The 27,883-nt window shown below is 47.1% G+C and overlaps 2 protein-coding genes and 1 pseudogene across 2 annotated transcripts in view; 1 reads left to right on the top strand and 2 right to left on the bottom strand.

Annotated features, from left to right (window-relative positions):
- Positions 1–313: 313 nt before the first annotated feature.
- GATAD1 (GATA zinc finger domain containing 1) lies at positions 314–8,417 on the top strand. Its single transcript, XM_072154320.1, has 6 exons — positions 314–464; positions 4,906–5,130; positions 5,292–5,417; positions 6,832–6,891; positions 7,346–7,529; positions 7,606–8,417. The coding sequence occupies exons 2-6, from the start codon at positions 4,906–4,908 to the stop codon at positions 7,794–7,796; spliced, it is 786 nt and encodes a 261-aa protein (XP_072010421.1). The 5' UTR covers positions 314–464; the 3' UTR covers positions 7,797–8,417.
- A 219-nt stretch (positions 8,418–8,636) lies between these two features.
- Positions 8,637–20,802, bottom strand: LOC140134164 (uncharacterized; annotated as a pseudogene).
- Positions 20,803–23,784: 2,982 nt separating this feature from the next.
- CDK6 (cyclin dependent kinase 6) overlaps positions 23,785–27,883 on the bottom strand; it is a 93,712-nt gene continuing 89,613 nt past the window's right edge. The window contains exons 7-8 of the mRNA XM_072154316.1: positions 26,416–26,551; positions 23,785–25,881 (exon numbers count right to left, since the gene is read on the bottom strand). Of these exons, the coding sequence (XP_072010417.1) occupies positions 25,720–25,881; positions 26,416–26,551 (298 nt within the window). The 3' untranslated portion in view covers positions 23,785–25,719. The remainder of the gene's footprint in view (positions 25,882–26,415; positions 26,552–27,883) is intronic.

Consider the following 27,883-nt stretch of genomic DNA (forward strand, 5'->3'; position numbering starts at 1 on the left):
GGGGTTAATAGAAGTTATTATTAATAATAATAAAACCTCCAGATTCCCACACAACTTTCATTATCACGAACGAATTCAGTTGCAGCAGCTTCCCCAGCATCCAAAGGGATTCCACCTGTTACTATTCTTCGCCCGGGTTGGAAATTAAATTTGCCGCTGGCTCCAGCCTTAAAATTCCACCTGACCAATCCCTGAGCTTCTTTCCCTTTCTTACACATTAGCCTCCACTTTTATGTAGCGGTCCCTTTAAATCATCCCGTCGCCTACAAATGACGTAATAACTTCCGCCTCTTCTGTCCAGTCTTACTATTTGTTCTCAAGAATGACGTCATCCCGCTATTAGCGAATCACTTTACAAGTTACGCCGTGAACCGGAAGTGTTTAAAACGCGCTGCAGTCGTGCAGTGTATACGGTGTACAGCACCCCTGTGCCCGGGCGGGACCGAGCCCCGGCGGTTACCAAGGTCTGTACACACTGCGTGCGTTATATACAGGGCGGAGGAGAGGAGGCATCATGGGAGATGTAGTATCTGTAATAGTCACACCAGCGTCTATATGTATGAGCGGTGTATACTGCCCCGGGGTCACCTACAGCTCCGTGTATTATACTGATACAGTGTAATCATACCTACATATCCTGTATTATACCCCAGAGCTGCACTCACTATTCTGCTGCTGGTGCAGTCACTGTGTACATACATGACATTACTTATCCTGTACTGATCCTGAGTTACATCCTGTATTATACTCCAGAGCTGCACTCACTATTCTGCTGCTGGTGCAGTCACTGTGTATATACATGACATTACTTATCCTGTACTGATCCTGAGTTACATCCTGTATTATACCCCAGAGCTGCACTCACTATTCTGCTGCTGGTGCAGTCACTGTGTACATACATGACATTACTTACCCTGTACTGATCCTGAGTTGCATCCTGTATTATACTCCAGAGCTGCACTCACTATTCTGCTGCTGGTGCAGTCACTGTGTATATACATGACATTACTTATCCTGTACTGATCCTGAGTTACATCCTGTATTATACCCCAGAGCTGCACTCACTATTCTGCTGCTGGTGCAGTCACTGTGTATATACATGACATTACTTACCCTGTACTGATCCTGAGTTACATCCTGTATTATACCCCAGAGCTGCACTCACTATTCTGCTGCTGGTGCAGTCACTGTGTACATACATGACATTACTTATCCTGTACTGATCCTGAGTTACATCCTGTATTATACCCCAGAGCTGCACTCACTATTCTGCTGCTGGTGCAGTCACTGTGTATATACATGACATTACTTACCCTGTACTGATCCTGAGTTGCATCCTGTATTATACTCCAGAGCTGCACTCACTATTCTGCTGCTGGTGCAGTCACTGTGTACATACATGACATTACTTATCCTGTACTGATCCTGAGTTACATCCTGTATTATACCCCAGAGCTGCACTCACTATTCTGCTGCTGGTGCAGTCACTGTGTACATACATGACATTACTTACCCTGTACTGATCCTGAGTTGCATCCTGTATTATACTCCAGAGCTGCACTCACTATTCTGCTGCTGCAGTCACTGTGTACATACATGACATTACTTACCCTGTACTGATCCTGAGTTGCATCCTGTATTATACTCCAGAGCTGCACTCACTATTCTGCTGCTGGTGCAGTCACTGTGTACATACATGACATTACTTATCCTGTACTGATCCTGAGTTACATCCTGTATTATGCTCCAGAGCTGCACTCACTATTCTGCTGCTGCAGTCACTGTGTACATACATGACATTACTTACCCTGTACTGATCCTGAGTTGCATCCTGTATTATACTCCAGAGCTGCACTCACTATTCTGCTGCTGGTGCAGTCACTGTGTACATACATGACATTACTTATCCTGTACTGATCCTGAGTTACATCCTGTATTATACTCCAGAGCTGCACTCACTATTTTGCTGCTGGTGCAGTCACTGTGTACATACATGACATTACTTATCCTGTACTGATCCTGAGTTACATCCTGTATTATATCCCAGAGCTGCACTCACTATTCTGCTGCTGGTGCAGTCACTGTGTACATACATGACATTACTTATCCTGTACTGATCCTGAGTTACATCCTGTATTATACTCCAGAGCTGCACTCACTATTCTGCTGCTGGTGCAGTCACTGTGTACATACATGACATTACTTATCCTGTACTGATCCTGAGTTACATCCTGTATTATACTCCAGAGCTGCACTCACTATTCTGCTGGTGCAGTTACTGTGTACATACATGACATTACTTATCCTGTACTGATCCTGAGTTACATCCTGTATTATACCCCAGAGCTGCACTCACTATTCTGCTGCTGGTGCAGTTACTGTGTACATACATGACATTACTTATCCTGTACGGATCCTGAGTTACATCCTGTATTATACTCCAGAGCTGCACTCACTATTCTGCTGCTGGTGCAGTCACTGTGTACATACACGGCATTACTTATCCTGTACTGACCCTGAGTTACATCCTGTATTATACCCCAGAGCTACACTCATTATTCTGCTGCTGGTGCAGTCACTGTGTACATACATGACATTACTTATCCTATACTGATCCTGAGTTACATCCTGTATTATACCCCAGAGCTGCACTCACTATTCTGCTGCTGTGCAATCACTGTGTACATACATGACATTACTTATCCTGTACTGAACCTGAGTTACATCCTGTATTATACCCCAGAGCTGCACTCACTATTCTGCTGCTGGTGCAGTCACTGTGTACACATGACATTACTTATCCTGTACTGATCCTGAGTTACATCCTGTATTATACTCCAGAGCTGCACTCACTATTCTGCTGCTGGTGGAGTCACTGTGTACATACATGACATTACTTATACTATACTGATCCTGAGTTACATCCTGTATTATACTCCAGAGCTGCACTCACTATTCTGCTGCTGTAGTCACTGTGTACATACATGACATTACTTATCCTGTACTGATCCCGAGTTACATCCTGTATTATACCCCACAGCTGCACTCACTATTCTCCTGGTGCAGTCACTGTGTACATACATGACATTACTTATCCTGTACTGATCCTGAGTTACATCCTGTATTATACCCCACAGCTGCACTCACTATTCTCCTGGTGCAGTCACTGTGTACATACATGACATTACTTATCCTGTACTGATCCTGAGTTACATCCTGTATTATACTCCAGAGCTGCACTCACTATTCTGCTGCTGGTGCAGTCACTGTGTACATACATGACATTACTTATCCTGTACTGATCCTGAGTTACATCCTGTATTATACCCCAGAGCTGCACTCACTATTCTGCTGCTGGTGCAGTCACTGTGTACATACATGACATTACTTATCCTGTACTGATCCTGAGTTACATCCTGTATTATACCCCACAGCTGCACTCACTATTCTCCTGGTGCAGTCACTGTGTACATACATGACATTACTTATCCTGTACTGATCCTGAGTTACATCCTGTATTATACTCCAGAGCTGCACTCACTATTCTGCTGCTGGTGCAGTCACTGTGTACATACATGACATTACTTATCCTGTACTGATCCTGAGTTACATCCTGTATTATACCCCAGAGCTGCACTCACTATTCTGCTGCTGGTGCAGTCACTGTGTACATACATGGCATTACTTATCCTGTACTGACCCTGAGTTACATCCTGTATTATACCCCAGAGCTGCACTCACTATTCTGCTGCTGGTGCAGTCACTGTGTACATACATGACATTACTTATCCTGTACTGATCCTGAGTTACATCCTGCATTATACTCCAGAGCTGCACTCACTATTCTGCTGCTGGTGCAGTCACTGTGTACATACATGACATTACTTATCTTGTACTGATCCTGAGTTACATCCTGTATTATACTCCAGAGCTGCACTCACTATTCTGCTGCTGTGCAGTCACTGTGTACATACATGACATTACTTATCCTGTACTGATCCTGAGTTACATCCTGTATTATACTCCAGAGCTGCACTCACTATTCTGCTGCTGTAGTCACTGTGTACATACATGACATTACTTATCCTGTACTGATCCCGAGTTACATCCTGTATTATACCCCAGAGCTGCACTCACTATTCTGCTGCTGGTGGAGTCACTGTGTACATACATGATATTACTTATCCTGTACTGATCCTGAGTTACATCCTGTATTATCCTGAATAGTGAGTGCAGCTCTGGGGAATAATACAGGATGTAACTCAGGACCAGTACATGATGTAATTAAGAATAAGCCTTAGATCTGATTATTTGGTCCAGCCTGCTAGACATTGTACATTTGCCTCAGGAACTCCCCCCCCCCCCCCTCCTTCCGCTATGGCAGTGATGGCAAACCTTTTAGAGACCGAGTGCCCAAACTACAACAAAGACCCGCTTATTTATCGCAAAGTGCCAACACAGAGATGTAATTTGTGATTTATACTCCCTTCTCTGTCACAGTTTTCATTGATACCAGCACCTGAGGACACCAATAAAGCAGAAAGTATTCCCAGGGAGTGCTGTCACTTTAATATAGCTCTGTGCACAGCAAGTCCTGGGATGTCTGGGACTGCAGGAAGATACCTGGAGTCATCTCTGGTGATGACCTGAGTGCCCACAGAAAGGGCTCTGAGTGCCACCTCTGGCACCAGTGCCATAGGTTAGCCATCACTGTCCTATGATATGCATTCATCCTAGTTGGGTATATGGTAATGCTCTGTTGCTTGACAATGATGACACTGCTCTGATTATGATGACTTGTCACATGGGGGAGGGGCTATATAATGTGCACACCCTTCTCCATACTGCCCCCTCTGGTCACTGTGTGTCTGTGCTTATTACTGACATCTGTCTGATTCCTTGTAGATGCCTCTCGGAGTGAAGCCGACATGCACCATGTGCAAAACCACCTCCTCCTCCATGTGGAAGAAAGGAAGCCAGGGGGAGATCCTGTGCCACAGCTGCACCGGGAAAGGCAGTGCCGGGGGCGGGAACTACACGGGCAGCACCGCCACCAGCAGCGCCTACACCGGGACCAGCTTCGCCAGTACATCCACCGCCCAGCAGAGTAATGGAGGCAGCACTAAGCAGGTGAGGGGTGAGAATCGCTGATGGAAGAGGCCAATTCTGCCTTAAAGGGGAGGATTAGAAATACACATGTACATGACATATCTGTATTGTGTAGTCCCTGAGTGACCCACAGATCATCAGGTCAGTGCGGTCACATCCCTCCTATGTCTCATCTCCTCTAGTCCAAGCAGGAGATCCACAGAAGATCGGCCAGGCTGAGGAACACGAAATACAAGTCGGCCCCCGCTGTGGAAAAGAAGGTGTCCACCAAAGGGAAAGGGAGACGACATATCTTCAAACTGAAAAACGTAAGGATGGTTCACACAAATGGCGCTAAATAGGGGATAATGTGATGTGTGGTCCCCGTATGATTGGGTCAGTAGCCCCCATGTGTGGCTAATCTATGGGACTGATGGAGGAGCAGGTGACTATGACCCTTCAAGTGTAGGGAACATCCATCATGGAGCTATGAAGGGTGTATGAAGAGGGCTCAAGGGCTGAGCCTTCTTCATACAGAGATGGGCTTTGCTGCATATCGCAGCAAAGACCCATCACTATCACCCGCGGTCGGTGCTTGCACCGATCGCGGGTGTTAACCTTTTCTATGCCGCCGGCAAAGTCGCCGGCGGCACTGAAAGCATGGCACTGTCATGTTACCTGCAATTGTCGCAATCGGTTGCCATGGTAACCTCGGGTCTTCGTTTAACCCGGGGCTACATGGTTTTTGCCTATTCATTACAATGAGCCTGTGGCTCATTGTAATGTATTGTGAGCAGAAATGCCATATACTACGATACAGTTGTATTGCAGTATATGGTAGGTGCGATCTGACCATCTAGGGTTAATGTACCCTAGATGGTTTAAGAAATAGTGAAAAAAAAAAGTTTAAAAAATGTGAAAAATTTATAAAATATTAAAAGTTCAGAACCTGCCATTTAACCCACCCAAAATAAAGACTTCATTAAAAACTCTGATTAAAAGGCATTGTCCTTATCCGTAAATGGCTCCTTTCCATGGTGCAATGTTACAAAAATCAGTTCATCACACTGCTAGGACACTCTGCTGTTTGGAACATTAGAAAGAGCTGTTGCATCATTGGGCTTTTCGTGTCAAGTGATGTCCTGTTACATTTGCAACGTCTACCCATGTATGTATCTGATCACATGAACACATCGGCCTCTATCGACTTCTACTCCTCCCCATCCTCCATGGAGGCTGCTGTGATTTCATTTGATCAGATATACACATGGGTAGACATTTAAAATGTAACAGGACCTTAGATGACATCACCCTGGTCACATGACATGCTGGGGAGGGGCTGGTAATGTAGGACACACCCCCTCTGATGCCAGGTAATCTCATATATAAAGGTGTGTGTGTCCGATAAAGGAGTCTGAACCGTCGCGTTTACAATCATCAAATTTAGCCGCTCTCTGTGACTCAGGGAACATCATAGACTCGGGTTTTGAGCTGAAATTTTCACCCCGAGCTTTCCAAAATGCACTTTTTACCCACCATATACAGGAGCCATTGTCTGCTGCGGTTCCTGTGACAGTTGGAAGCTGTGATTGGTTGCTGCTCTGCCACAGGTCATTATTATGAGCTCTGATTGGTTACTAGAGGCAATGAATATAAGTCGCTTATGTGTTAGGTGAGATGGATAGAGTTGCCCATGGAAACCTGCCAAAAGAACATACAGTAACTTTTTTGTTCCTTTTGCAGCCCATCAAAGCCCCGGAAGCCGTATCCACCATAGTGACGTCTGAGTCCATCTTCCACAAGGTACAGCATATCCACATCATGCATACATGGCGCCATGTAGGGATCACAGCCGCGTGCTATACAGTAGACTGCCTCTCTACATGACACAGGCTTAAGTAGAAGGGAATACAATTTTGACCAGCCTATACATATGTATATAGGGGGAAGGAATGTAGTAAGATATAGCTTGATATTTAGAATTAAATCTATATGTATGTGGTGGAGCTGCAATTCCAGGCCCAGCCAGAGAGGCGCTGTTTGTGTTTGTAGCAGCCATGTTTGTCTAATGTTATATTGTGGGATATTTTTTTTGTGTAGGACGGGCAATATCCCCAGTGACCAGGTATTTGTACCCCACATTGTATAGAAGTTGTCCCCTGTTATGGAACTGGAGTACTGGACCCTTGTCCTTATGATGGGCAATCTCCATATAGATGTCCGTCTAGTTATGGCTCGTCTCTGCTCCTTGTTGCAGGGTCTGTATTATCAGGTCGGTGATGTGGTCTCGGTTGTGGATGATGATGACGGTAAATCCTATTACGCCCAGATCAGGGGTTTTGTCCAGGATCAGTACTGTGAGAAGAGCGCAGCCCTTACGTGGCTCATCCCCACCGCCTGCAGCCCAAAGGACCACTTTGATCCAGCGACTTACATAATAGGTAAGTGTCTGTCTCTACACTCTGCTGCTTCTCTCTGGTCTGTGACCAATCACTTTGTTCCTGCTTGATTCTTAAGGTCCGGATGAAGATCTTCCCCGGAAAATGGACTGTTTGGACTTTGTCTGTCATGCCCCATCTGAATACTTCAAGTCTCGCTCATCACCGTTCCCCACACTACCCACCCGGCCTGAGAGAGGGTTCATCTGGACTCACGTCGGCCCCACACCGGCCATTAATATTAGGGACGCTATCGGCAACCATTTATAACGACGTCTGGACACTGTGGAGGGTGAAACTACCTGACATAGAGAGGATGGCCGCTCTGGAGGGGGGGACGTCATGTAATATAAAGAGGATGGCTGCTCTGGAAGGGGGGGACATCATGTAATATAAAGAGGATGGCTGCTCTGGAGGGGGTGACGTCATGTAATATAAAGAGGATGGCCGCTCCATGGGGGCTTCATGTAATATAAAGAGGATGGCCACTCTGAAGGGGGGACGTCATGTAATATAGAGAAAATGGCCGCTCTGGAGTAGTCTCCTGCCAACCACAAGATGGCCACAGAAGTTGGAATGCAGCAGTTTTCCCAGGATGACTGCAGCGCCCCCTATAGAGCTACAATCCACACAGTGATGTAAACGACAAGGACTTTCTTTTATTATGTGACATTTTTGTTGCCTTTACACCAAATACAAGCTGCAGTAAGACGATGGATTACACTATGATGCATTTTTATTTTTCTCTTTTTTTTAAAACTGAAGTTTTTTCAAAACATCCAGTACTGGTTCCAGTGGGAGAATTACTGCCAAAACTGGTCAGCTGCGACTTTCTGCTGCGGATTCCACACTCAATACCTTTTCCAATAAATATTTTAACACAATCTCCAACTTGCCTTACGCCTGTCTTCACTCCCCAGGTTGATTATATCTGTATAATATTCAGTGGTAAATTTTTTTTTTTTACACCATTGTCCTGGTGCGTTTGGAGAAATATGCCGCTTTTGCTCCCTGGCATAATGTTAAAAGTTGATATTAGAAGGAAGGAGGCCAATATAAGAAGATACCACAGTCCCGGTGCCTGGATCTATGAGTAATGTCCCTGGTTTATCAGGATGGACTGTGATGGTCATATGTCATATGAGTTTGCTGATGGCGACATAGATCTGATTTTTGCATAAAACATTTTCCGCACTCGGAACAGCAGAGGAGCTTCTCCCCTGTGTGGAAGCGCTGGTGTCTCTTTAACGTCCTTTTGAGCGTGAACCCTTTCCCGCACTGATGACAGGTGAAGGGTCGCCCCCCGTGTGGGTTCTCTGATGATCGAGTAACTTAGATTTATGTGTAACACACTTCCCACAGTCCGGACACGGCTTCTCTCCTGAATCCTCTTGTGCTGCTCGAGTTGCACTTTTGTTATAAAACTCTTCCCGCACTCGGCGCAGGAGAAGGGTCTTTCGCCGGTGTGGAGGCGCAGGTGCAGGACCAGACCGGACTTTTATCACACGTGGAACATGTAAAACTTTTTTCACCTGTGTGAATCTTGATGTGTTCAGAGAGATGTGATTTCTGGGTGAAGCCTTTGTCACAATGAGAAGATGTGAAGGGCTTCTCCCCGGTGTGTGTCCTCTCATGACAGCGCAGGTAAGACTTCAGCGTGAAGCGTTTCCCACACTCCAAACACGAGAAGGGTTTCTCCCCTGTGTGAATTCTCGTGTGTTTCGTAAGCGTCGATTCCTGCGCAAAACACAGACCACAGTGATGACAGGAAAATGGCCGCTCTCCCGTGTGGATTTTTGTGTGCTGTACCGGTTGTGACTTCCTAATAAAACACTTCCCGCACTCGACACAAGAGAAGGGTCTTTCCCCCGTGTGGACGCACTCATGGGCGATGAGTCTAGATTGAAACTTAAAACATTTACCGCACTCTGAACAAGACGCTTTGCCCATGTGCTCATCGTGGCCTGTGCCGGATGTGGATTGTGGTCAGGGCCAGCTCCAGGTTTTAGTGGGCCCCTGGGCGACAGAGCCTTAGTGGGCCCCTCCGTGGGCCGCCCTCCAGTGGACACACTGACTACCCCCCTTCCACCTGCGGACACACTGACCCCCTCACCCCCCTGCGGACACACTGACCCCCTCACCCCCCTGCGGACACACTGACCCCCTCACCCCCCTGCGGACACACTGACCCCCTCACCCCCCTGCGGACACACTGAACCCCCTCACCCCCCTGCGGACACACTGAACCCCCTCTCCCCCTGCGGACACACTGAACCCCCTCTCCCCCTGCGGACACACTGAACCCCCTCTCGCCCTGCGGACACACTGAACCCCCTCTCGCCCTGCGGACACACTGAACCCCCTCTCCCCCTGCGGACACACTGAACCCCACCTCCCCCTGCGGACACACTGAACCCCACCTCCGGACACACTGAACCCCACCTCCGGACACACTGAACCCCCCCCTGCCGACACACTGAACCCCCCCCCCCCCCTCCGGACACAATGACCCCCCCCTGCTGACACACTGACCCCCTCCCTCCCCCCTCTCCCTAATGACACACTGACCCCCTCCGGGAAAGAAAAAAGAATTTACCTTTTCTGGTTCCCCCGGAGCAGCGCCTGCAGCTGTCTTCGGCCTGGGCCTCCCGTACGCGCCGACTCTGAAGCCGGCACACGTGATCTGATGACGTCATCATGTGCATCAGAGCCGTCGCATACCCTGCGGAGCGCTGCATCGTAGGAACCGGGACAGGTGAGTTTTAGATTCTGCCTCTATGCTGCGCTCCCGACCAGCGCAGCATAGAGGCAGAAAAGTGATCGATCCGGATGGTGATCAATTGTACCAGTGTCTTATAGCGACACTGGTACAATTGATCCGGGGGCCCGAGTGGGCCCCTCCAGTACCCCGGCACTTGTGGTTCCTGATTTTTGAGGTCAGAGAAGACTTTGGCATCACCGATTGGAGACTCTATAATCCTGGTGGGATAATCACTTGTGGGATTTTCTATCGGGTCACATCCAAATTCAACTTCTTCATTACGCTTGTGAATCAAAATGGGAAGTTCTCCTGCTGAGAATAACAAATAGAAGATGTAGATAAGTTCTTTCATTTTGAGGGGGCACTCTGCAAACATTTTTATCAAGATTTCTCCTTAAGAAAATTTCAATTTCTCAGCAGTGTGAGGACACATCCCCAGTACACATGGAACAGCTACAATCCTGGAATAGAAATTCACATTTATCAGTCCTATTGCTATTGATAACACACACATGGATATGCGATTTCACCGATTTACAGGGACCATGAATAACACTGCCTGCAGTCTGCATGGTCGGATCTGCTGACAGGTTCCCTTTGAAGAGGGTAATCCAGGTAATATAACAACTATTCACGGATGAGTGATGTTATTAGCTGCTTCATGGTTTTTATTAGTATTTAGCTCATGTGAGGGACCAGGAAGCAGCGGCTTTACACTGCCTTGCAATAAACCATCTGACTTGGGGGTCCAATGAATCCCATGCTGAATACAAGCCGCTGTACTGAAGACATCCAGCACCCTGGGTTTTCTCATTGCAGCTTCATTATGATAGACCTGCATGGTAAATTAATCGGAAAACATAAATGTGGGTTTCCAGACAATTAGTCATGGAACTGACTTTGACAAGATGAAAAAGAGTTGCTCAATGTCCAATGACCTTATTATCATCAGGTCCTGGCAGGCGATTGCTCATGGATAGAGATGAGTGGACCCTTTAGATTCTGCAGCCCATCAAGCAGCACGTCCAAGTTAGGTGAAGCTACAGAGGATACTGATCATTCAGATCCGCTCATCTCTGCTCATGGAGATTTAATGGAGAGGTAATGTGGACAATCCCTTGGTCCCTATCATCTGACTACTGCACACAGGCAAATCATTGTTGGGAAGATTAGGGTGAAGCTTCAGACCGCGTTCACACGATGCGTCATGTTTTTTGTTGCAGTTTTGACGCATTCCAAAGGCTTGAATTGTGATCACATTCTGAGTTTACATTGTGTGTCCATTGCATTTGCTAGAACACAATGTAACTTTGGCAATGTAACAAGGCTAAAACCTTTGGAATGCGTCAAAAACGCAGCAAAAAAAAAAAAAAAAAACCGCGATGCATCGTGTGAACGCACCCTGAGTCACCAATTCTCCTGATTTTTGAGTATCCTTGCAGTCAGACCTGAGCGATCTAACGCCTATCCCTTATCCTCAGGTAAGGGCATTGGTGTCTGTGGAGGGACAACCCTTCTATAACTTGATCAAAACTTAGTATTTACCACGCTCTGAACAGAACAATGGCGCAAGTTCTCCATGGTCCGTGCAGTCTGTCCACGTTGGTCCTTTTTTTACTACGACTGGATGAGATGTCGTCACCATATAGTCGCTGTATTCAAGTCGTGCAAGGGCTCTTCTATAAAGTCATCTTTTATTTCATGCTTCACAACTGCTTGTTCAGCTGCTGAGAATAAAATATAATGATAGCACAATTTTTTTTTTTATGTTTAGAAGTTGAAAAGTCCATTTAATTAGATTAGATTTAGGATTTGATTGTTTCTTCTAACGGGGTAATAGCTACACAGATCTGGAAATTTCCATCAAATGTGAATAGTAACATAAATAATAAGGTATGTAGATGCATCAGGACCAATCAATATGTTTTTCACACAGTAAGCCTCTTGTATATCTGCCAGTAATTCAAGTGGTACATAGAAAAGATGATTTTTGGAAAGTAGAGAATTAAGGATCCAAGCCATTGTACATGGAAGTTGTATCATTATATTTCTTTCCTAGAATATAAAAAAAAGATCTTCCGTGCCTGAACGAGGAATCCTTGGGCCAAAATGGGGTCTGCACTTCATTGACAATACCACAATAGGATGAAAGAAGCTGTCAGTGATCTGTATTAAAAGGGTTGAAAACCCCTTTAATTAGATACCACACCAAAGTACAGGAAGCTGTTGAAGGACACCTGTCATCAGGTCTCTGTCACTACTACCTGTTGGAGCAGCTCACAAGGATCCATCCCAGCCTTTATCTAGTTATTTCATACATTAATCATTATAAAATCATCTTTTCTTTATTATGTAAATGAGGCTGGTCACATGGTCAGAGGCAGTGATGTCACCCCCCCCCCGTGTGTAATATATAGTAAAGCATTGCTAGTGTGTGTGCTGTATTTGCTGACATGCTGCATCCTCCTAATACACAGAGACACAGACATCAGCTACACATGAACCTGACATGTTCTGCTATAACCTGGCTGCCTGGAGCTGTTGTATCTCTCCTATACACACAGGCTGCAGGGGGCGTGGCCACCAGCAAGCACATGGAGCAGCTGTCAGTCAAGCACTGGGGGTGTGGCTGTACCTCCCACTCATGAATAAGCTGGACAGCTTGAATATGCTAATGACTCATTGGACATTTCACAGGTCATTTGCATACAGCTTTAGCACCTGATTGCTTAGGTTTACAGGCATGTAGAGGGACAATGAAGGGATAAAGACAATGCTCTCTAATGACAGTTTATGAAAATATATTTAGTTTAGGGGAGTTATTTTGCATGACGGGTTCTCTTTAAGATCTGGAAGCTGACATTTGGTTCCCCTTCATCATGGTTGGTAGAAGACTTTTCTTGAACTTAATATGGAGACATATGAAGAACCAACACTTTTTACATAGAGGGACCCTTTCCTTACCCTGGGATGAGAGCTGGTAGTTGTCCATGATTATGTTCCTGTACAGATTCTTGTATTGATCCATGTATTCCGACTCATCTATAGAGAAGCATACAGCCACATCCTGACTCCGAACAGGAACCTAAAATACAGATATATACCTCAATAACTGGACCTGGGGACAACAAAAGACCCCCGAGCACAGCACTTTAAGGTTACATGCACACACAACCTTATACTTGCCTTGGCCGAATCCCAGTAAATTCCCAGTGGGGTGCAGAGGAGGGGAGCCCTCCTCACCCCTCCCTCTGCATAGAAGGCTGAGCGGCTGCAATACAGCAAAAAAAAAAAGTACATGTCCTATCATTTGCGACATGGCTTCCTGGCCAGGTCATGGTGTGGTAATACTATGGGGCACATTTACTTACCCGGTCCTGTCACAATCCCCAAGGTGCGTTGTCCAACGAGGATGAAGTCCGGCGCGATTCACTAAGATCATGTGCCCGATATCCTGCATGTATCTCTTCCCCGATCAGGTCCGCCGGAGTTCACCTTCTTCTTCCTGGTGCATGTGACTGCATTGTCTTGCTACACAATTTGAATTTTACATTCCATGCTCAGTCCGAATCAGTCAGGTTGTCCGACGGCCACACCCCCAGATTTGTGTCGCATGAAAGTCGGTGCGTTTGCGCCAAAATCTGATCGAGTGCGCCAAAAAACCCTGTTAAATGTGGCGCAAATCGGAAATAGTCGGGAAACCCAACGGAAATGCGGTGTGCGAAGGCTTAGTAAATGTGCCCCAATGCATGCCTGAGATCTCTATTGTGGCAGCAATCTGGTGTGTTGTCGTCCGAAAAGGGCATAAGCTGGCCACTGTGCCAGAGAGATGCACTCACAGGGGTTTCCAGATTTACTGGAAAACCCTTTCAAGAAGATAACAGTGTTATATAAGGAACATGATTTGCCTAGTTACTCCTCTAGGTGCTCACCTCTCCTGTTAGAAGCTGAATAACCTGGCTGGTCAGCTGCAGGATCTCCTCGTTCTTTTCATGTGTGACAGGGACATAAGTTGGGAATGTGTCATAGTCCCTGATCGTCCGCCTTTCACCTGACTCAACGTGACGATTGCTGGAAGTTATTTTATCCGGACATGTTTTCTTCACTACTGTGTAATCCTGCGGTAGAAAGATTCCTGCTCTATATTACAGAGGAAGCAAGATGCCATCGATGTGCATGAAAGCTTCCCCATCACTAATCATAGTAAAAGTCGCCACGCTCCTGGCCTGAGTCTCCTCACCCCCATAGGATCAAAGGTTAGGGAACTTGGCAGTAAGGAGCAAGACGTTCCAGCATCACTCACCTCTCCAGTCAGGAGGAACAAGATCTTCAGGATGAGGTCTAAGATCCTCTCAGTTGTACAAGTGTCATTATCCATGGAGGTCATTGTGAGGACAAATAAAAACTGTGGAGCTTGAGGTGGTGCCTATACCTGGAGGAACATGTGAGAGAGATCATATATATCATCATAAAGATTGAGCTTTAAAGAGAGAAACTACAGCCAATGTTAGGTATTGTCCCTGGTGAGATGTGCAACACCTTCGCCGATGCAATGGCGAAGAAGTGTTTGCGAATACGTCCCACAGCATGTCATCACATCACACAGGGGACATTGCAGTGGTAGCTCCTGCCTGGCAGGGCAGGAGTTAAGTGTTTTGTATGATTCAAGATCTGTCGTATCACTTGTATTGCATTCTGTCTAATGTAAGCTGAGATGTTATTGGAGGAGCAGCCACCACCTGACCAGGGAGGTTACAAAACCCCTGGTCAGGAATGTTCTAGAGGCAGTTCTAGTCAGACCTGAAGGTCTGCAGGACACTAGAGAAGAGCAGTCTCTCTCAGGAGAGAGAAGAGAACAGCTTAGTCTGAGCTCAGCTCAGATCAGAACAGCTAGAGACTAGTTTAGCCTAGCTCAGATGAGAAGAAGCAGACTGGGTTACCCCAGTCCAGACTCTATTCAGCCAGCATACCATACCAGAGCAGGAAGAGCCTAGCCCCTGCCTCTGAAGAGTGGAGCTAATAGATAAGAGTTAGTGAGGAAAGGGGTATCATCCTACCTTCAAGGGTGATACCTGAAGCACTCCAGGACAAGCTGAAGCTTCCTATTAGGACACAGCTACCTCCCAGCCTGCCCACTGCATCCAGGCTGGCGATCTACCTCCTGTGGCTTCCTCCAACTGCATCTCAGCACTCCACCACTCTGTTAAAGGCACATTGCTGCGCTTCCTGTCGGTTCCAATAAAGATCTGTAAGTTGTTTTTGTTCAACCTCTGCCTCCGTCTGGTCCCTGCTACTACGGCTGCCATCATCACAGGCACCCTGTCCACCACACAGAGACTCATACTCTAGACACCAAAGGGTTGCCCCAGGGAGAACCGCTATAGCAGCCTCTCCCTCATCATTTCTTGCCAACACCACCCTACTGGAGACCTGCCAGGCTGTAGGACAGCCCTCCGGTTCCCCATACCAAGCACCGTGACACTAGCGTGCCTAGGCCGCAACCGCCAGCCACTCAGGTACTGCGGGCCCCGGCTGACTCCAGGCCCCGAGAACAGGCAAGGCCCCGGTGGGGGATGTTGCAAGTGGCGTCACGAACAGGATTTATACTTCTGTGCCTTATTCTGGCACTAAAGACTATCCTTTACTGAAAAGACTGTGCTGCCTAACCCTGCTGCCATTCGGGTTTAGGCCCCAAGTGATTGTGTGTTTCTGCATTGAACTGTATTACTGCTGCGACGTGCTGTCGAGCACCGCTCCAGCACTCAAGAGGTTAACCCCTGCAAAGAACTTTGTCAGCTCTGCTACATCCGGCGCTGCCGCGCCTGAAGATTTTACCTCAGAGGCTGTGGCGCAGCAAGTAATTCCAGCCCGCCAAAACCTTCACTGGCGGGAAACCCAGATGACACACCAAGCTCCACCCACGTGCGAAGGGCGCGAACCCCGCCTCCTGTGGCGCAGGAAAAATTAGAGCCCGCCACAGCTCTTGGCGGGAAGGACTTGGACTCCTCCCTCTGGCACGAAGCGGACTTCCTGCCCCGCCTCAACGAAACGCCAGAACTCGCGTGGATCTTGGACAGTGAGGTCAGCATCATGTGGGGTCCTCCGCCATTCCCTTCCGTGGAGAAACCGGAGTTCTTGGAGGTTCTGGAGACCATGGTTGTGGTCTCTGCTCAGCCGGTCCGGAGGCCCTTCGCTGGGCACCGGCTGCATCGAGGACTGACCCGAGCCTTCGTCGCCAGGACGGATTTCCAAACGGTGACGCAGCGCCAGGTACAACCCGGGCGGTTCCTAGTGCCTCTCCTGGCTACCATGCTGGTACCGCGGGCCCACGGGCCTGTCGAGTCAGCGCCTGGGCCTACTGCTGCCGTGCCACCTGCTCCGAGGCCTACTGTCCTTGCTGTTCGGCCTGCTAGCCCCGCCGTGATGGTTCCTGATCCTCCGGCTGCTCCTGCTCCTGTTCCGGCACCTGCCCGACAACCACGGAGATCCGAGCCTGCACCGGAGCCACGAGCCCCAGCATCGGCACCTCCGCAGCCTCGAGGCCGAGGTGAGGCCGTCCGCCAGCGACTCCGAGACGCTGTTTCAGAACAGCGACGCCGAGAGAAGGAGGCCCAGCGTTACATGGTCGGCCGGTCTGCAGCTGGAGCCTGGGTGGAACAGAACCGCACCACCGGCATGGTCTGGTACTTCGACCGGCCACGTGGCTATGGCTTCGCCACCCAGGACTACACCGGACGGGAGGTATTTATTCCCCGCCGGTCCGTCAAGAGGCCTGACCTTCCGGAAAGACTTCACAACTTGAGACCGGGAGAGTGCATTGAGTTCTCCCTGCAGGAGGGGCCCCGAGGGCCGTGGGCGGCTGGCGTGATCCGGATCCCAGACTCCGACGAGGACCGCTACCCATCGTGCGATGAGTGGTATGAGGACGACGAGTGGCCGGAATCCCCGAACACCTCTTCTTCCTCGGCTGCGAGTCCCCGGGCGGTGACCCACGTGAATGCTCCATCCACGGTGATCGTGAGTACGGGTCCCATTGCCATCCATGGGCCGGGCATGATCCAGGGCGCCACCCCCACCGTCTCCCCTGCCGGGAGCATTGCCAGATCCCGCGGCTCTTCCGTGGGAGAAGACATCCCGGCTAGTGAACCTTGTCCGGAGGTTCCGATGAGGCCCACATCTCCACTTGCCGGTTACCAATGGGGTGACGACCCGGCCCCAGAAGAACCGGAGCTGGAAGGAGCCATGGCGCTGCCGCAGGTTCCCATCTATTTATTGCTGGACCCCTCCGTGGTCCCTGGCTCAGTTGAGCCCCCGGCTGGAGCAGCCGACATCCCGGGCGACAGCGCTCCTCCCCCTGCATGTCCGGAGGATGCTGCTGGACCTGCAGTACCTGCTACTGCCACCGGGTGTCCCCAGCCGGAACCTACTCCCGCAGAGGCTGCACAGGATTCCCTGCTGGAGCTGGATCCTGTCTCTGCTGAACCCAGCGACACTGAGTAACCCCTGATGGGCTGAAAGCCTTCTTCAGGTACTGTGTACATATTGTATATTTATTTCCATTATCCCTACAGAGCCAGAAACTGTCCTGAGACTCTTACCCTTATTTATCTCAGTCAAGAGATTTTCCACTGTCATGTGCTATGATAGCCCCCTTCCTCTGCCACAACAGAAGATTCCTACAAAGGACTCTGTCCCTCTACACAAAGAGGAGACCCTTTGCATCTTTATTGCACTTTTCCCCACATCAAGGGCTGTACCCAGAAGATGAACTTTGCTATTAAAGACCTTCTGTGAGACGTTTGCCAACTCCAAGGAAAAGTTGCTACTTCATTGACTTATTTTTATATTGCACTTAATGCCTTCCTTTTAGGTATGGACATTCTGCATGCACTTTTATGCCTTTTCCTTTTCAGGTAAAGAGACATTTTATCCTGCTACCCTGAGTAGCCTACCTCTGTAACGTTTGTAACGTTTTAAGATGTGTACCCATTGGGCTCCTAAGCCAATGAGAATTTACCAAAATGTTTGCACACTGTCAATTTATGCCAGTAGTTTGCACTAACCTTTTATAGGCTTTTCAGATTGTAGTGTGGCTGTGTCGGACCGTCTCTATGTAAAACCCTGACCGCTATCTTATCCCTCAAACCGAGGTTTGCACGTGAACTGCGGGTCCTTAGGGGACCGGGGGTGTTACAGAGATAGCACCTGGATGCCACTCATACAAGGGTAAGAATGTCAGTCGGCAGGTACTTATACATTTGTATAATGTTTAATTGTGTCACATATGCCAATGTAATGCATATACACACTATATTTGTCGCTAGGGAAAAAGTGTTTACATAACAAATATACAGGCCTTGGTGCAAGGAGTGGATTACAGGACATGACACCACACCTTTCCTACTGTACAGTTCGGTTTAATGGCGTTAGCGACCAACTGTCATACTTCACATTTACACGTCTTTGTCTTAGTCCGACACCAACCCAGGTGCCTGTCTCCAAGACCATGGGCGGTTTGTCCCTACATATCATGTAGCCTGCACTTCACCGAAGTGCCCTTATCTACCTTTGCCCCCAACCATCTGTAGTCGAGCCGAGGGCGGCTCTTTCAATTGCCCCGGGGGTATGCAACACCCTCGCCGATGCAATGGCGAAGGAGTGTTTGCGAATACGTCCCACAGCATGTCATCACATCACACAGGGGCATTGCAGTGGTAGCTCCTGCCTGGCAGGGCAGGAGTTAAGTGTTTTGTATGATTCAAGATCTGTCGTCCAATCACTTGTATTGCATTCTGTCTAATGTAAGCTGAGATGTTATTGGAGGAGCAGCCACCACCTGACCAGGGAGGTTACAAAACCCCTGGCCAGGAATGTTCTAGAGGCAGTTCTAGTCAGACCTGAAGGTCTGCAGGACACTAGAGAAGAGCAGTCTCTCTCAGGAGAGAGAAGAGAACAGCTTAGTCTGAGCTCAGCTCAGATCAGAACAGCTAGAGACTAGTTTAGCCTAGCTCAGATGAGAAGAAGCAGACTGGGTTACCCCAGTCCAGACTCTATTCAGCCAGCATACCATACCAGAGCAGGAAGAGCCTAGCCCCTGCCTCTGAAGAGTGGAGCTAATAGATAAGAGTTAGTGAGGAAAGGGGTATCATCCTACCTTCAAGGGTGATACCTGAAGCACTCCAGGACAAGCTGAAGCTTCCTATTAGGACACAGCTACCTCCCAGCCTGCCCTCTGCATCCAGGCTGGCGATCTACCTCCTGTGGCTTCCTCCAACTGCATCTCAGCACTCCACCACTCTGTTAAAGGCACGTTGCTGCGGTTCCTGTCGGTTCCAATAAAGAACTGTAAGTTGTTTTTGTTCAACCTCTGCCTCCGTCTGGTCCCTGCTACTACTACGGCTGCCATCATCACAGGCACCCTGTCCACCACACAGAGACTCATACTCTAGACACCAAAGGGTTGCCCCAGGGAGATCCGCTATAGCAGCCTCTCCCTCATCATTTCTTGCCAACACCACCCTGCTGGAGACCTGCCAGGCTGTAGGACAGCCCTCCGGTTCCCCCGTACCAAGCACCGTGACACTAGCGTGCCTAGGCCGCAACCGGCAGCCACTCAGGTACTGCGAGCCCCGGCTGACTCCAGGCCCCGAGAACAGGCTAGGCCCCGGTGGGGGATGTTGCAAGATGCACAATCAGACCTTTGTGTATGCTGTTATTACAGTAGCAGCAGGACTGTGAAATAAGGATTTATATTCCAGGATTGTAGCTGGACTCGAAACATGTCCTTACACTGCTGTGCCCTTAGTTGTCTGCATTGAGGGACTATGGGGGGCACATTAAAGTTGTCTAATATGTACGGACAGCAGGACATTGTCTCCTGGATTTCTGAAAAACATTGTAGGCCAAGAGTATGAATTAAAGGATGCAAGTTCTCCCTAAAAACACCGGCCATGGCTCCTCGCTTTATTACATGGGCTGAGCAACAGCTGAAATGTACAATGACAGAAGAGTTTTCACTACATTATGCCTTCAGAACTGTGTTCACTAAAACATTTTTAAATAAAGTTTATTCAAACATTGATCTGCTTCATTCTACGATACTAATTTCGTTACCATGGTTACACGTCACGCTGTCTGTCTGTGCCTTGGCGATTGTATTTCAATAAACTTTATTTATAAGCATCACAGAGAACACTGATAGTAAAACCCTTACTGAGCGCTTAGTGCACATGGCCCTCCCCTACCGGGGCCCGGACTTACCTCATCTCCGTGCAGTCGGCTGTCATTAACCTTTTCAATATAACGGGAGCAGGCGGCTTGATGACGTCATCTCACTCAGCCGCCGAGAGAAGACGATTGGGCATGTGACGTCATATGTATGCGCCAAAAGCCTCATATGTATCTCACAATTTGTACTACATTTTCTGTAGTATAGGCTGTGATTGCTCGACAGGGAGCCGGTGCCGACAACAGTAGTCGGGATTGATTGTGATCATGCTGACGGGGCCGTGTGTAGCCGGGGAATCGGAGGAAAATCTGCATTATATTCAGAAATGACCCTGATAGCATTCCTGCAGCCACTAGATGGCGCTCACAGCCTGTTTATCTACTGGAGCGGTAACACCTGATCAGCGTTTTTGACACATTCCAAAGGCTAGTTTAACCTTGATCACATGTTGCAGTAACATTACGTTTCCATTGCATTTGTTAAAACGCATTGTTACTTCACATGTGATTGAGGCTGAAGCCTTTGGAATGTGTCAAAAACGTATAAAAACACGCAACGCACCGTGTGAATGCGCCCAGAGGAAGGGACCACCAGTGACTGTCCAGGCACAATGGCTCCTCAGGGATGGGATATGTAGGGCAGCAAGGGAACAGTCAGTTCTTGAAGTTAAAAGCTGGATAAATAAGCAGGTGTCAGGGGCAGCAAGCAGATTGTGATGGTAGTGACTGGGTCTGAGCACCCCCAAAATAGCAAAGTCTTGGGTGTTTCCAGTAGTTAAGCTTACAACAGTGGCCCAAGGAGGAATGAACAGGTTATTGGAGCCCACTGACGCCTGTCTTGTTCACACCTTCCAAATTTTTTGGATTGCAAACTAAACATTTTTCATTCACAAGCTCTGACCTTGACCCGCTGCCCTAACCCCATCCCCTAGTGTGCTAAAAAGGTATATCCCCCCCTTCCTTTGTTACCCCCATCCTACGGTCCCGCTTAAAATACCCCCTTTTGTGTAGCGCCCCCTCGTGTTTATAAGCACACAACTGCGGCAGAGGCTCAACGGTGGAGCAGGAAGCTGACGCTTCCCATCAACTCTACCTGCATCCAGAGTACAATAAGAGAATTAAAGTCCAGGACACACCAGCTAGGACTGCGGGACAGACTGAAAAATGTAGGTGTAGACCAAGAGAGGAAACATTGTAGCACAAAGGAGCAAAGTCTAGGGCTGTGGCCACTTCTTAATACTTGTTCCCATGCTGATCCCTCTTTACTGCTGAGAACATCCACAATAGACATATGGATCATGAAGATAACAATGGTTTGATGATCTGTGCAATATTCTGGCATCATGTAGATATTGGTGTGACATATACCCCCTGCTTAAACATGTACACAATAATGAGAGTCCTGATTACCCTGCCCACACAGTGATTGACAGTGACAATCCTGATTACCCCACCCACACACATTGGTTGACACTGAGAGTCCTGATTACCCTGCCCGCAGTGATTGACAGTGAGAGTCCTGATTACCCCACTCACACATAGTGATTGACTGTGTGGGCAGAGTAATCTGGACTCTTCACTGTCAATCACTGTGTGGGCAGAGTAATCTGGACTCTTCACAGTGATTGACATGTTATTACATGCTTAGTCTTATTATATCTGATGTTGACACCACTGTGGAATATGATGAGGTTCAATAAATATTATATTATTAATGCTTAATGTATTCCTTAGAGAAAGTATTATTTTTTACAAAGTCTACCAGTACACTCATCCTTTTGTGGAAATTCTGTAGATTTTTCATCTACGTCAGTCCTACCGGAGTGAATTGAACGGTTCTTTCCACTTTTTACACCTCATGTATTAAAAGCCAGAACTTTTTTTCTTTTTCAGAGAGCTGTGTGTGGGGTTTTTTCTCTGTGGGACAAATTGTACTTCCTGTTGGCATCAGATAATATTCCATGTAATGCACCGGGAAGCTGCAAAAAATATTCCACATGCATTGCAACTTTAAAATGCAGTTGCACCATTTCCTTACATGTTGTTGTTTTTATGGCTTTCACTGTATGGTCCAAATGACACTTCCCCTTAATTATTTGGGTTCTGATCACATAGATACCAAATGTATATAGTTGTGTTATGTTTTAATTCTTAATTTTTTTAAAGGGAACCTGTCATCAGGATTTCACATTTGTACCTTACGACAGGTTCCCATAGACTTTTTAATTCTAATACCTATTCCCCTGCCAAAGCGAACTTACAGAAGATTCGGTTGTAGCTCATTATCAGCTTGTGCCTGCATACTTTGGTGTAACGACCTGTGTAAGGTGGCATTCTTTGCAGGACGAGATGAAGTTTTTATTGATACCATTTTGGGGATTGTAGATTCTTTTGATCACTCACAAATTTACATTAGTTTTACATAAATTACATGTGTCGTTACTGCTTTAAAATAATCCCTGAATGTTCATCAAGTGATTCAGCCGTCCTGCTATCTACTTTAGTGCTGTGTGCAGACTCTCCGTGGATTTTTGTCTACATATTTGTGCCCTGATGAATAGGAGGAGCTGCAGCAGATTATGACTCCTGTTCTCACCTCCCTTTGTGTCTGTCCGTGTAGGTGATACCAATAGGATGCACTGAAGTTGTGTATATGCAGAGGGCAGCATGGTGAGAACAGGGAAAGGCTGAAACTCTCAAAGAAGGCAAAGACACAGGTACATTTCCAGTAGACATGTCTCTGCATGTATGAGATTTACTAAAAAGTGTCCAACCCCTTTAAGGCGTCATGCATGAGATAATCATTCTTAGAGGATTCCTATTCTAGGATGTGTGGTGATTTGAACATTTTATGCTTTCTTTATCAGGCCCCCAAGTGTATATAAATAACCCTAGGGAGCCTGATCTCTGATACAATAAAAGGCAATACAACTGTTCATTTCAGTATATTGTGAATATGCGGCATCTGAATTATACTTTGTCTCCATCAAAAGATTGCTGTCCCCCCTCGTGACATCATGGAATGATCTCAGCCAATTCGCCAGACTGTTGAAATCGGTTACTTAGGAATGGTGGGGGCTCGAGAGGAAAGTGGAGTGACACCTAGTAATGGATGCAACAATTTGGAGTTGGTGAAGAATGTCTGGAGAAAATTTTAAGACACACGGAGGGGAACCTAAGGGTATTTACAAGTCCCATGTAATGGCTGCTGGACTGGAGGAATCCTGGAGTAACATAGGACATCTGCCGCTCAGTGCTACTACAATCCCATTTGGTTAAATATCTTTATTTATTGCTCATTTTAATACATTGCTCATTAATTCTTAAAAAAAAAATAGAAATGAACCAACGTCTGGCGCTTTCCGTTAGATAAATGTTCTATAAAACTCTCAGAGTAATATATAAAATACAAAAAAATAAAAGAGAAACGCACCAAAAATGAACATCTTCTAAAACTTGCCCCTAGCGTTCCGTCTTATGCCCCGTGTATCGTACTGTGAAGACTGGCCGGGCTCTGAACATCACTAACACCCTCACCCCAAACATATACAGATTAAAGTGTACACATCAATGCTCGGCACTGAGGCAGCCATGTTGTGGGCTCAACTAGAATTTGAGGGAAACGTATAAACCATAATGCCTAATACAGTGCTTGAGGGGGCGGAGCATGAAATAGGAACTTCCTGTCAGGTGTCCGCTGACTTCCTGTGTCATGCTCCACCCCTAGTATCTTCACTAGATAGATTAGTTTTGCCTGGAGTTTTTTCTTTTCTTTTTTTTTTTAAGCCTTAAGAATTTCGGTTTAATTTGTGTTAAAGGGATTCCCGGAAGCTCAGATATTATGAGTTGTTTGTCAGATTTTCTAATATTAGAGTTGTTTTAGCTGTTTCAGTCCCGGTGACGTGGAAGGCATATTATGTGGGGTAAAGGAAGGAAAGTCACCAAAGACCAATGTCAGAGTATTGTTAATAAGGGAATAAATGTCACATGACACAGGCAAAACCACTCTGCAGCTTAAAGGGATTTTCCAAGGATGTAATATTAATTTTTAGAATATGCCATCAATATCTGATTGTGAAGGTCCTGGGAGTTTGATCCTGTAATGAGCAGATTGGTGAGTATCCGAGTGGTTCCCTAGGCACAATGCTGTATATTTTGTTGTGGCTTTGCTGGGTACTGCAGTTCAGTCCAATATGTTTGAATACCAGGCACAGTGTCCAGTAAACATTTACAGGGGTTGTCCGTAGGATTAAACTATAAGTAAAGGGAATAGGAAAGGAAGGTGCTGCGATTTCGACCTTCCCCCAATCCGATATTGATGCAGAGAACCAGAATCAAAGTCCTCGAAAATCCCTTTAGGCTGCGTTCACACATTCCGTTTAGAAACGCAATCCCAACCGGAACTGGGAAGTGCTTGGAGTTTCAACTGAAACGCAAGCAAAACACTTGGAGCTCCTTACCGACCCAATCCGTTTTTCAAACGCAATTGAAACAGAACATGTGACCGCAGCACGAATTCTACAATTTTTTCAGCATCGTGCATGGTGAGCAATACCATTGAAATTTATTAACCCATTAAAAAAAACTTCCTAAAGTAACACGTTCCAGTATACTTACCTTTGAATTGTCAGCCATTCCTGCGTTGGCAATCAGCAGAATGGCTCTTGCTGAAGTTTATCACTCCCCCAATACCCCAAACCCCCCGAACCCAAAATTCAACAACCTATAACTGTGTTATAAGAGGTAAATGTAAACCCTTTTACCACGGGTTATTAGCTGTACCTAGAGGGGTGCCCTACTGATAGCACTGGTGGCAGCTGTGGGTTACATGGCTGCCTCTCTTGGAAGGCACAGGACAGGTAGGTGTCATCGAAAGAGCATTGAATAACAATCTTCTAAGTTTTAGCAGCTGGTGATATGGAGTCGGTCGTGTGGTCGGCAGTGACTATTACCGCACCGCCAGCCTCAAGGCAGCATTATTGCTCAGCAGCTTTATACTGGCAACAACCCAGCGACAGTAAAAAAAAAAAACAAAACCCAAAAAATGAACAAAATTGAACACAACACAGGTAAAGCTGCGCTGGGCTTGCATTGATTTCAATGAAGTAAACAGAGTTCCTCAGCAAAATGAGACAAGCTGCATGTTGACGGCTCGCGGTGCGTCCACCTCCGGCAACGTTGTGCTGTCCATGTGACCAGCGCCGCTCAAGGACCCTTGGCTTCAGCCGTCGCCTCCTCCGCCGCCCTCTGCCCGCACGCCCTGTGACGATCCGAACTGTTCTTGTTTGTCTGTAAATCGTCAAAATAAGGATGTGACAGGGCGCTGAACGCCGTGATCCGCTTGTCCGGACTGAACGTCAGGCACTTCTGCAAAGACAGAAAACAAAAATGGCGATTTTACTTTGTGTGTGGCAATCACTAGCCACAACGGCGGCAGTGAGCGGCTAAGAGTGCGTGTCTCGTCGGCAAGTAGAAGGACCACCGGCTGATGATCGGTGACAGTGTCTCCCTCCATGTGACACTTTTGACCTGTTATTGGCCCTAACAACCACCTAAAATGTCCTGGTCCTGTACAATGTGATGAAATATTCCAATAGAGCCCAAATAATTGCCTCATGTCCCTCACTGTCCATAGATTTCCTGGCAGCTTTGCTGTATAGACTGGGACACAATCTTTCCAATGATCTTGTTACATCTGGGCCTGAACCTATAATACATCATAGGTTGTCACTAGGGTGGAGCTAATCTTATAATCAGTGTCCTGTGGCTCCCTACTGTCACTATACGGGGCTGGATTATGTATCTGTGGCTCTAGATAGGTGAGGGTGCCTATGGTTGGATCCTAACGTAGCAGAAACAAAAATCCAACCTATTTCCCTCAGCTTTGATGAATTTACTTACCAGCAGCAAATCTTTGCCAAGATCATCAATGTCTGGAACAATATCTTCTAGCGGTTGTGCTTGTCTGTACTGAAATGCGCTCTGAGGGATGGCCACTTCAACCGGCCACGACTCTTCCTCCGGAAGCCCAATTACACTGCAGATAAAGACCGGAGCATTAAAGTTGTTTCTCCACTAGGAATTGATATTGTTTGTGTAATGACAAGTTCTAGAATTTTCCAACATACTTTCTGTATCAATTCCTCATGGATCTCTAGATCTCCGCTTTCTATAATTCCACAGGACATTTCAATGTTTACTTCTTGTGGATAAACATCGGTCCATGTGATGTCACACAGGTGCACGGCTTGTTATATCCCTGGTCATGTGATGTCACACAGGTGCATGACTTGTTATATCCCTGGTCATGTGATGTCACACAGGTGCATGACTTGTTATATCCCTGGTCATGTGATGTCACACAGGTGCATGACTTGTTATATCCCTGGTCATGTGATGTCACACAGGTGCACGGCTCATTATATCCCTGGTCATGTGATGGCACACAGCTGCACGGCTCGCTATATCCCTGGTAATGTGATGTCACACAGGTGCACGGCTCATTATATCCCTGGTCATGTAGTGTCACACAGGTGCACAGCTCTTTATATCCCTGGTCATGTGATGTCACACAGGTGCACGGCTCAGTATATCCCTGGTCATGTGATGTTACACAGGTGCATGGCTCTTTATATCCCTGGTCATGTGATGTCACACAGGTGCACGGCTCCTTATATCCCTGGTCATGTGATGTCACACAGGTGCACGGCTCCTTATATCCCTGGTCATGTGATGTCACACAGGTGCACGGCTCCTTATATCCCTGGTCATGTGATGTCACACAGGTGCACGGCTACAAGGTATTTATGAAGTCACCACTAGAGGGAGACATCAAAATTTTCATTACCTCATCTTGGTAGGAATCAGAAAACACCATCATTATTTAGAGGATTTTATTCCAAAAAGTTTTTTATTTTTAAAATGAAAGTAGTTTTTCTACTTTGTGTAATCCACATAAAAAAAAAAATTATTCCAGTTTTCACATTGCTCACTTACAAAAATGTAAAAAAAAAAATCGGTCTTATTTTCTTTAGCTCTCTGGCTAGCTTTGCTGTACAGACTAGTAGGGCTGTGGAGTCGGGAAGCCAAACCTCCGACTCCAGCTCCACCAAAACGGTCACTGACTCCGACTCGTGTTTTATTGTCCCTCTAGAAGTGCTGAGATCAATGCAGGCCTTCTTCCCCAGTGTCTTATTCCTCTAATCTATAGTGGAAAAGCTTCACTCCTGAGCATGTACATAAAGTGCAGCCACATTCATCTCAACTAAATGGGGGATCATGGGTGCACAAGCCGCAAAGTCAGGTCACATGCAGCCTGTCAAGCCATGAGCTGCGGTCCAAACCCTGCTGACTGTCAGAGTCCAATAAC

This window comes from Engystomops pustulosus, chromosome 5 (genome assembly GCF_040894005.1).
Source record: "Engystomops pustulosus chromosome 5, aEngPut4.maternal, whole genome shotgun sequence".
Lineage (NCBI taxonomy): Eukaryota > Metazoa > Chordata > Amphibia > Anura > Leptodactylidae > Engystomops > Engystomops pustulosus.

Coding starts and splice junctions, on each gene's coding strand:
- GATAD1 (XM_072154320.1), top strand. CDS start 4,906: ATGCCTCTCGGAGTGAAGCCGACATGCACCATGTGCAAAACCACCTCC. Junction 6,892..7,345: donor CTGAGTCCATCTTCCACAAG/GTACAGCATATC, acceptor TCCTTGTTGCAG/GGTCTGTATTATCAGGTCGG. Junction 7,530..7,605: donor TCCAGCGACTTACATAATAG/GTAAGTGTCTGT, acceptor TTGATTCTTAAG/GTCCGGATGAAGATCTTCCC.